General features: G+C 29.3%; 1 protein-coding gene across 1 annotated transcript in view; it reads left to right on the forward strand.

Annotated features, from left to right (window-relative positions):
• Window positions 1–7191, forward strand: part of LOC143256641 (nuclear protein AMMECR1-like) — a 29213-nt gene extending 22022 nt beyond the window's left edge. The window contains exon 5 of the mRNA XM_076514116.1: window positions 1166–7191. Within this exon, the coding sequence (XP_076370231.1) occupies window positions 1166–1332 (167 nt within the window). The 3' untranslated portion in view covers window positions 1333–7191. The remainder of the gene's footprint in view (window positions 1–1165) is intronic.
• The last annotated feature ends 4230 nt before the right edge of the window (window positions 7192–11421 follow it).

Raw genomic sequence — 11421 nt, forward strand, 5'->3', positions numbered from 1 at the left:
TGAATTAAGTAGCTTTACGTTGAACAGTATTTTGGTGACATATTTAGACCTAAATTATAGTTTATTTAGAAAAACTGTCTCAAATTCGTTATGTTGAAGAGATTACTAGTTTTACATACGTGTAAAAAGAAAAGAAAAAGATTCCATTGTTCGATTCAATTGAAGATTTTTTTTATACAAGAAACTGCTTTTTTTATTGATCTATTTGTATCTTTTTAGATGCTCTAAATATGAGTGTGGAGATGGGGTGGGGTCAAAATGTGCCTTCTGAGATCTTTATACAATTTTATACTAATCATTTAATTAAAGTACTTTATTCGCAATGTATGCCAATAAACTAAGTATTAAACCATAATTTATGATTCAAGTTTTTTATACTGTTTAAATAATAACCCTTTTTATGATAAAGTATAAAAATATTTTATTCATCATATAGTTTTCATATTTCATTTGCATAATCTCTAGAATCTCCTAAAAGACTAAAGTTTTTTAAGGTAAATATTTCCTTCCCTGTAGTTTTTCACTGCTAACAGAGGGATGTCTAGCACAATAGCCTTTCTGTAGCTTTGTATGAAATTTAACTCACTAAAAAGTGTAAATGGCCTATCTTATCTTTTGGAGGTCAGTCAAGATGATAGAACTGTACAAAGATAATTTGCCAAGTCTCATGTTTAGAAAATTTAAAAATAAATGGAAGTGACTCTTGCCATGAAAATTAATTTACCTTAACAATGAAATGTTATGAATAGTTACAATACTATTGAAATGTAAGTTTAGGAATTTACTGAAGAAAGAAATGTTCATAATACTGTGTCTTTGTATCCACAGTTGTAAATTTTAGATCTTAAAAAAATCCCACAAAATTTTGTTGCAAATGTTTTTAATTGTGAGGAAACCTTTTTTGTGAAAATGCCTGAGATCACACACAGAAAAACTTATCAGTTATAAACAGTCTCTCTGTATTGAAGGTGTTGTTATTTTCTATGTCGTATACATTTGAGGTCTTTATATATCTTTCATTATGTTAAAAGTTATCATTTTCATTTAGACTATAAATATTGGAACAAAATATTGGTTACTGCATATTCTGTAAGATCTACTATATACAAGTGTATCTTTATAAAATGTAAACCTGTAAGCCTGACATGTATCCTAATTTATTCAGGTTGGGATCGAATCCAAACAGTTGACTCCCTACTGAGAAAAGGAGGCTATAAAGGAATTATAACCAATGAAGTGCGTCGTTCTGTCAGACTAACTCGCTATCAAAGTGAGAAACTTACTGTAAGTTATACTGAATATAAAGAGTACTGGAGAAGCCGGCGCTGCTAACGGTTTCTTCACGCTAGCATCTTTTATGGGCTAGCGTGAAACTAGCAATGCACTTCTTCATCTGACGCCTAAGCCTTGTGTAAATGAACACTTTCAAACATACAATAAAAATAATGTCCCAGTGCCTCTTCATAAGAAATTTTGTTTTTTGATTTGTTTTCATGGTTCTTCTGTTTAGATAATTCAGAAGAAATTTGGATATGTTTTGCAGACTTACTAGCTATCAGTTTTAGTAAATATAGTTTATAATGTGGAAACTTGTTTTTCTTTAAATTATAATAAATTAGTTTGAAAATAATTAATTAGATACTTTAGTAAAAAGTAAAGCATCAGGATTTTAGATCTCATGAATTTTTTATTTTTCGTTAAATTTTACACAAATGAACTTAACATATCCATGATTTTATTTATGACGTGATGTTTGTCAATTTGATTTTTACACTTAATTCTGCTATATATGGTATTCTACATTGCTTTAAGTACAATGAATAACTCATAATATATTTTTTCATATTAAAAGTATAGTGTTTTTGTTGTGTTTGTATTATCAGTTGTTTTATCTAGTATGTTGTAAAATCGAAGCCCATTGTGAAACAAATGCTTTCTAAAAGTTTAAATTCTTTCTAATAAAAAAGCCTTTTTTTTTCAAAGGTTATTAAAGTCCTGAAAAGTAATGCTCTAACATAATCATGAGGCTGATATATAAAAAATAAGATGCACATAAAGAAAAAAGAAAGAAAATAAATGCCATGGTTTATAACATTGACAGAAAACAGGGCTAAATAGGTGTTATGTATTTTTAAGATAAATAGTATTTAGCCTTGTTTTCGCTCCAATTTTTTAAACCTTGGTCTCATTTTTATATCAGTACTGAAATTTGAAATATATAGTTTTCTGTAAACATGAATGTATTCATGTTTATTTCAGTTATTGAACAAACTTATTTAATTTGTCTTGCATTAATTGTAACTGTGCAAGACTTTCACATGTTATAGTTCAGTCATTGTGTTTTTTTTTTTTAACAAGTATTAAAGTTGATATTTACTCAAATATCTTGAGTACAAACAAATCTTGACATTCAGGACTTTAAGTTTCATGATGTTGAAATCATATGCATTTTATTTAAACTGAATATTATTAAAACATTATAATTTTTTTCTTAGCAAAGCATTTTAAAGATTCAGGCATAATTGTTGATAACAAAAATGAAAAGTTGTTTGTTTGTAAACAAATGATGAATAACAAAAAAGAAAATTTCACAATCTCTCAAAAACAAAAAATTGTAAAATATGAACAACAGAAACAGTGTGTTTTATTTACTATGGTGGTGTTCAGTATTGTTGTACTTAATTTTTTTTTAATAGCACATTGATATTTAGTGATCTCATTTTATGAAAAGGTTTGTAATTATGTATAATTCTGCAGTATGCTGATAGTGGTCATTTCCAAGGCTATAGGTATGTCTTGTCCACACATCTTCCATCGTCACCTAAGAAAACCGAGCCACCAGTCTTTCACATTCTGACATCAAAAAAGTCCTAGCTTTGACATGCTTTTAGAGCCATAGGCATTTTCAAGCTGGACATTAAGGGGCCATTTAAAAAGTTGCAATTATTATTTAAAAAATATGAAGGCAGTAGTTTGGTCCTGTGTGGCATTATCTATGTGGTGGAGTTGTTAGGTCATGGCTTGGATGGTGTAACATCAAACTTTTGTGAGGTTCCCCAAATATCGAGAGTTTAATTAAGCAGCATTTTGTAGAGTGTAGAATAAAATGGACTGTGGTTAATCTTATTGGTAACTGTGTTCTTTAGGAAACTGTAACCTTTTCTTATTCAGCTAGATAAATTCAGGAGTTTTTATCTCTTTTTACCAGTGTTTGACTGCAGTCCAAAAATAATTAAGAGTTAGTCACTAATATTCAAATGTGACACTAAATTTTTTTTGTGTGTGTATTGTGTTAGCAGTCAGAAAGGTAATAAAATGCAATAAACCTGGTTAGATTAAAAAAAAACCAAAAACAGATTCATCATGGCACGTGCTGCCATATGCAGTATTGAAAAACTGTACAATACATTGTTATTTGAGCTGTGGAACTAGTAATTATGTTCATGTAATAGTGAACATCTGTGTAGGACTTATAAAGTATGAAGCTGAATGTGGTATAAATTACAAGAACAACCTAAAATTTATAATGGACAGATGAATTAAAAAGCCTGAATTATATACTTAACCTCACAGTGGTATAACAGTTATACTTAAAACAATTTGTATGTCTTGAGCTACAAAATAATTGTTATTTTGGGAATGCTTTAAACAAGCAAATAGTATTCACTGTCAGGTCTGCATATTTGATAGAGTAAGCATTAGTTTTAAAAACTACTGAATGACTTGCTACAAGTATTGTTCTCTTTCATGAAGGGAATGCTTGTACACTGCCCATTTGTTACCCTTATGTTTGACAGAATATTTGTTGTGAAGAATAAGAGAAAACCTAATTACCGAAATATTTTAAACTTGTACCTTTCCAGATAAACAATTGTTGAAAATAAGTTGACCAGTGTTCATGAACCATGTTCCCACTAAAGACATTGTTCTTTACTAAATATTTTTCTATGATTTCACATTTGATTACTAACATGCTACCTGTCAGTGGTGAGATTTGTAGAGTTGTGTTCGAGCCATTATGTCGTAAGTTGTCAGATGTTTTTAAAAAAGGAACAAGTGAAGAAACTTTTTTTTTTCAAATAAATTGTAAACATCATGGATAAAAGTTAAGAAAAAGTGTTGTCCATGTTACATGTTAAATCATGATTTTGTTAGTGAATACCAAGGACTGTAGATCCTAGCTAGTTTTGTTGGTATTTGTTGCTTGAATATCTAAAAGTGCTTCTCTGTAAACATTAATGAAGACATATAAACTAGCAAAAAGCTTAATTAAATTTTTGGAAGACATTTTGAGGAATAATTGATAAAACTGCTAGAGTGTGAAAGTGTAAAATGGGTATAATATGTATGAAGCCTGCTTTGTTTTCACCAATCTGAATATATTGTGACACGTTCATATAAATATTGTCATTCCAAATATTTCAAGTGTAACCTTCAAAAGAGAGATACCTGCATTACTTTAGCCTTGTAGTTTGCTATTTTTTTACAGTCATCAGTGCTCTTACTTACAAATTGTATTTTGAGTGTTTTGATGTAGGATTTTGTTTTTGCATATCCATGGTAGTGCGGTTGCAATATTTTTTGTAACTTTAACTAAATTCAAAATTGCATTGTATCAAAATGAGTGAAAAGGTTGAATCTCTTTTTTTTTTTGTTATTTCTTAATTGTTTTTATTTGTTGTTTTTCAGCTAAATGTTAGGGGTTTTCTCTCCTAAGGTAGCTGATTTGCTTTACTGCTTACTATCTTTATACTGGAAAAAGAAAAGTGTGTCAAGGTACTTAAGGCTTAGAACTTGTTATACTTGGTAACACTAGATTTGATGATATTTGTTTGTTCTTACTCGTGTATCTGTAGGCAAATGCCAAATACCATATTAAAATTGTGGGAAGGAAAGTATCTTTACCATATTTATATGCAAAAACGGCTCGTTTGGGTTGAAAACCCAAACGAGCCGTTTTTGCATATAAATTTCTCAACAAGTGGGTTTCTCGACATCACTGATTATCTTTACCATACTCTTGTTTTTGAAAGCAGTATTTATTTTCAAAAATACTTTTTCTGAAGGCTTGGGTTTGATAAAGAAAGGGCAAATTATATATAACTGACTTCAGCTCACAAAAGTTGAATGTTAAGCCTTTACTTGTGCATTGCTTTCTTAAGTTATTTTTATTTTTTTATTTGCAATTACCAGATTCTAGGATCAAAAATACTTTGTTATAAAATGATCTGAAGTGCAACCTGTGTGTTTTAAATTTCAGATAATTTCCTGAAATTAGTCAGGAAATTAAAAAAAAGACAAGGTAGTGAAAGCAGGTTGATCAGTGTCACTAAAAAATTATAGATACACTTTAAGGAATCTATCAGATAGGTTATAATAGTAGAGTACTCATGAAAAATAACTGCAAATTAATTAAAAATTTTGTATTCAATCTTCAGGTAATGAGACACCCAGAATCTTTAGATGTTTATTTATATTGAGTTTTTGAGTTTCTTGTATACTTACCTTAAGTTGCATTACCTCATCAAAACAGTTAGATGATTGATAGCAGGTTGTCTTTAGTTAAAAATCCAAAGAAATAAACATTATTGCTGACACCTTAGTTTAAGACAGTGTAAAATATGCTGAACATTTCAGTATTTAGTGACCAACCCTCCTGTAGTTTTAAGTATATTAATATTCTGGTAGATAGTACAAAATAAAACTGACTTTAAATTGAATATAAACATGGTTATATGAATATAATTAAGCTTACTTAAATGCCTTGAAGTTCTTTTGAACATTTGAAATACACTGTATAATACTTTGTTTTTTTTAGTTGTGTACTCTTACTGTTTACTTTTTAGGTGTGAATTGTAATGCTGATGTGGCCTGTTTTATATTCTTTTCCAATTTAGTCTTTAGGAATACAGCTATTGCTTATGTTCAGGTTATGGTTTATGGATTTTTTGTCATTGACCATCTTCAAGCTGGGTATTGTGTGATAAAGTTTTCTTAACACTGCTATTAGAAATGAACACACAGTTTTAGTTTAAGAGCCACATCAAAAGTTTGTGTTGTTTTTTTTTTGTTGAGAGAGCAAATAATTATCCTATTAAATCAGTATGAATGTCATTATGAGATGACATTGTTCCATACTGTAGTAACTTGTATATGGGAATACACAATCACTAGATCACCTGCATTTGAGTTTTTAGACAAAGAACACAGGTTGACTTCCTTACAGTGCATTCATATGTTTGTATACTTGATTAAGAGTGAAAAGGTACACAACATAAGTTATTAAAGTAAGGTAATTTCATCTGTCCATCAAAGACATTAGGACTGGTGTTTTACTGTAATTTCTATTGATAAAGGAACATCACTTGAAAACTTTCAGTTATTAATGTATGCACATTTTTCAACTGGATAGACTGAAGTAAAAGTAAGATCAAGTGCCTTGCTCAAGGATGCAAACAACTAGCACAAGCAAGGTTTGGATTCACAGTTTCACAGTTATAAATTCAAAGAACTAACTGGTAAACCACACTGTCGTTATGTTATCTTAGTGGTATGCTATTAATGTAAGATGATGTTGATATATAGTATACAATTTTCAGTGAAAAAAAACCCAAAACAACCAGTTATTACCTGTAACTTGGATAAATACTTAATGTACTAATCCACACGTAATCTTTCTGCATTTTGTGCAAGATCTGTATACAACTTGTTCCATTATTTTCATTTCTTTTCGTTATCTTAGATGACTTTGAACTAACAAATATATTAAAGCATGATTTATTAAGATGTGAATATTGAATAACACTCTTTGTTAATTAATTATCATTATTGGTGTTTTATGTTTTCTCCACCATCAGTAAGATGGTTTTTTTTTCCTTTTGTATCATTTTCAGATCCTTATTACTACAAGGGTATGGAAAGGAGTAATCTCTTCTTTCATTGCTTTAAAAGACTGTCATTGGGAGATTCCGAAATTGCCCAGTCAAACAGACTGAAAATTATATAATTCAAATTTAGTAATGAATTAGTGTTTATTAGGGGAACACCTGTTGAGGACTTAATAGCAGTAATTTGAAAGAAATTAACAGATGAATTAGCTTAGTGATTTCCAAATTGTAGCACCATAGTGTCTGATGTTAAAAGTATGATACAGGTGCAAAAGGTGGGCTACAAAAAAAAAAAAAAAAAGAGGCAAACATGGGATAAAGAAAAGCAAAAGTCTTAGAAACCGAGATTAATCAAGTTTGTTTGAAGTGCCACCAGTTATCATAGAGTTTAATGCATTGGTTTATTCTGCATTAACCTAGACAGTAGAAAAGGTTTAAAAGCTAGAGTTAATGTAATTTAAGGAAAAACCTTTTTAAATTATGCACCTGGAAAGATGTTTAGAAAAATATTTTGTAGTTTCCATGTTAATTTTTGAGAGTTTCTCAAAATACATATCTTTCTAAGTTAAGGTAGGTAATAACAACATACACAATCTCAAACAGTGTTTTTGTTTATTTACAAGTATTGTCAAATTTCATATATCACAAAATTTTTCAAGGATTCAAAACTATGTTTGGTATTACTTTCAATTTTTCAACCTGAATTAGCAGTAAGGTTTTTCATTATTTTAGAAAATTATGTGTAATTTCTTTGCATTTGGACAATACTGGTAATTTTGTTTTTTACCTGCATTTAAATACAGCAAAAAAACAACAAAAAAATGGAATAAGACAAAAAATGTGCAATGGCTGTGCACCAAAAATATTTAAGGATAATTTTCACCATTATTTTTATTGTTCTAGGTATTTTGGGTGTAGTGTGTGCAATTGAAAAACAAGGATTTATTTGTATGTAATTTGTTTTTCAAGTATGATAAACATTAAAAAAAAAACTTTATAATATTTGAACTATATTTGTCAGAAGTGTATTAGGTATTTGGTAGTATACTAGTTAGTGTCTGTTAGCAAAGTGCTGAGGTTTCTTGGTATATTAGTTGTTAAGATTGGCATGTGAGGTTTAAAGATATTTGAAGTGATAAAAGGAGTGTGTAAGGTTTGATTATATGTTAAATAAGATAAATTTATTAGGCTTACTGGTGTTTTATGTTATAAACAAGTCAGATGGTTCCTTGTGTTTCATTGATAAGATGACTGTTAGTTTGGTATTTTGGTTGAAAAATAATGATTTTGATGTTGTCATCAGGAAGGTTGAATTGTTGTTGTTTTTTTATTCTGGCCCATGCATTTCTTTGTTTGTAACATTACAAATGCTTCTTGTAATGTGTAGTACACATGTTTTATGCATTCTACTGAAGGATAGTGTAATAAATTTGTTTATTACACAGACGAAGTTTCTTAAGTAAATAATTATCCTATGACAGCTTCTCAACTACAAGAAACACCTATCTGTTGTGCTTTTTTTTTGTTTGGTTGGACAGAACATTTGGTGGAGAATATTTTTATTGATGACTATATGTGTTAATGAAACGGTGAAATAAAATTACCAAGTCTTTTGAGAGGGGATTATGTAATTACTTGTTAATTGAAGTCAGTTAAAAAAATGATGTAAAGGAAAACTGCTAATGATGTGGATGATTTGGTAATGAAAGCTTATTCTAAGGATGATATAAGGATGGGGTCTTAGAAATAACTATTGATTGATGAAGGTTAGAGTGAAAATAAGATTACTTTGATGTTTAATACAATGTGATTTTTTACATTGTTTTATTTTTGACAATGTAACTTTTCACGGAGATGTTTGAGGGTGAAGGATTACTTTGTTGAAAAACTTAAAAGGGTACTGACTTGGAACTGTGTCAGGCTAGGTGATGTAGTTATTTAATTACTGAAGAACCAGTATCTTAAAAGAGTATAGTAGCTTGAAAGAATAATGACATCTAGAAGTAACTTAAAATTAAGAGTAGCACTGAAGAATTCCCAGTGTGTTTAAGAGTGTGGTACTCTTATATAATGACCATTTCTACATTAATAGCCAGACTAGTAGTATAAAGTGAACATGTTATGGTTGTTCTCTCACTCTTGATGAACCTTTTCACTTAAAGAGCCTTACCTAGTGCATAGCACTTCATTATCAGTACCTTTCTCTCATTAATATTCATACAATAAAAACAAAAAAGTAATGTTGCCTTGAAACTTTTCATATTTGTTTGTTTGTCCAAAAAACAAAAATGTTCTAGATAGATCTAACATGTTCATGTAGCTCTTGTAACATGGAAGTGATTTTGTTACTGTTTTATCACGTTGTTGATTGTTGTGGGCATTTACTCCATTTTGTATATGTTTTCAAGGTCTAAGTACACCTTTAAATACACGTCATCTCAAAGGAATCCAAATGTTTCATTTTGATATATGTATTTCATCTTATTCATCAATAACTCAAATCACAGATTGCCAAAACAAGCATGACGTGTGAATACAACAGATTTATCTGCCTGAAAGAACAAACATCTTCACTTTTTTAAATTGCATGATTATGATAAATAATTTTGTCAAAGTTTAAAGTTTCTGTGGTAGTTGGTTGACCTCTGTACATATTATATAGAAGACAAACATAATTTCAGGCCACAAGGAGCTTCAGTAAAATGTCAAAATGTACGTTTTTACTGTTAACCTCAACCTTATCTGTTACAGTTTCATTGTATTATAATATCCAATAAATCATCTGACCATCTGTTTTGATACAATTCATGTCACTGATGACTCCTCCGTCTCTCCTGTAGGTTTTCTTTCTACTACTACATTGTATGCAATTTGAATTAAATTCATTTTATATTACTTGTTAGACCTGTTTTAGAAAATGCCATATTCAGCCCAACTGTTACTTGTAAAGAGTCATTATATAAAACAAAACTACAATGTGAATCTGTAAGTTCCAGATATAAAAGGTAGATATTTTAATGTTTCAAGGAAACTTGTTGAATATGAAATTTTTAAATACATCTGGATTCCTTTGAAGATTTTTTATAAATTAAAATAATGTTTATATATTGTGTCATTTGGCAGCAGATGTAAGATTTACCTAAAGACCGGTACTCATAGTGCCATGCTTAATAGACATAGAAAACTACTGCATATCTTCTGTAGTGCAAGTAACAGTTGTCTACATGTTTTAGGTAGTGTATAACTTTATCAAGTTTTTTATAGAAGTGCAGTTCTTATATAGCTTATGTCCTTCATATTAAATGTATTGTAATTGATATGATGATGATGTAGAAAAAATGTCAAGGGTATGGGTTGAAGAGTTAATTCTCAAAGTTTAAAGTTAAGGAAATGAGTCAGAAAAGATCTCATTGGTGTGTTGCAGCACTGACTAATGCTGTACGGTTAAACCAACAAATGAAATAAAAGAATTTCTAATCAGGCCACAAAAATAACAATACAGGACATTGGCAAGAACTTCAAATTGTAGTGTTGTGTGAGATTCTTATTTATAGAAATTTTAGTTTGTTGTTTGGGGGTTTTATAACCTATTTCAGAAAGACTTATTTGTTCAAAAACAGGAGAATGTATTATTATTGTGGTTTTGGATGGTTCTGGTAATAAATAAAAAAAACAAAATTATAATAAAGACGTAAATGGAAGCAAAAGATATATATATATATATATATATATATATATAAATTAATAATTGTCAGTCCTACTAAAATTGTGTAATTGGTTAATTTAAGTAATAAAGTAATTTATCAGCATTTATCACTAGCCTACATTCTAGACACTGTTACCTTGAAAACTGGGTTTTTTGATAGAATTTTCTGTCAAGAAAAGTTTTGTAGCATGGTAAAACACTTTTGACACAGTTTTAAAAAAAGTATAATAGCAATAGTTCTTTTGCAACCAGTAAAGGGTGCTAAATGGTAACATTTTAAAACTTTTTACCCATCTAAGTGCACATTGACTGCCACCAACAAGGAAAAAATAAATAGGGAATTGTTTATTGTATTGTCATTTAACTACAGATGTAATATTTTTATTCTTTTAGTGTCTACAAATGGAAAAAGAGGAGTTAGACTTAGCATAGTAAAATTACGTCCAAACTTAAAAATCGTATGTGGAAATAATCTTTAATTATTTCAGTAATTTTCCCAATGATATTATTAACGTTACAGTATTATATGATTTATTGGCTATGTCCTGTCTTGTTTACCATGAATGACGTTAATGTTTGATGGCTGTGCTTCATCTTAGAAATATTCTTGCTTGTTCTTGAGTGCTATAAAATGGTAATACTTGCTAATGAGTTTTTCAGGTAGTAGAAATGTATGTTAGTGATTTAAGTAAAAATAAATAAAAAGTACAATATTGTGTGTGTGTGGTGTTTATTTTTAAACAAAATATTCAAAGTATATTCAACGCATAGTTCTTTTGTGATAGTAGAAACTTAAATTTCAGAAAATCCTCATATTCATTTCAAAAT

This window comes from Tachypleus tridentatus, chromosome 7 (assembly GCF_004210375.1).
Source record: "Tachypleus tridentatus isolate NWPU-2018 chromosome 7, ASM421037v1, whole genome shotgun sequence".
NCBI classification, from domain to species: domain Eukaryota; kingdom Metazoa; phylum Arthropoda; class Merostomata; order Xiphosura; family Limulidae; genus Tachypleus; species Tachypleus tridentatus.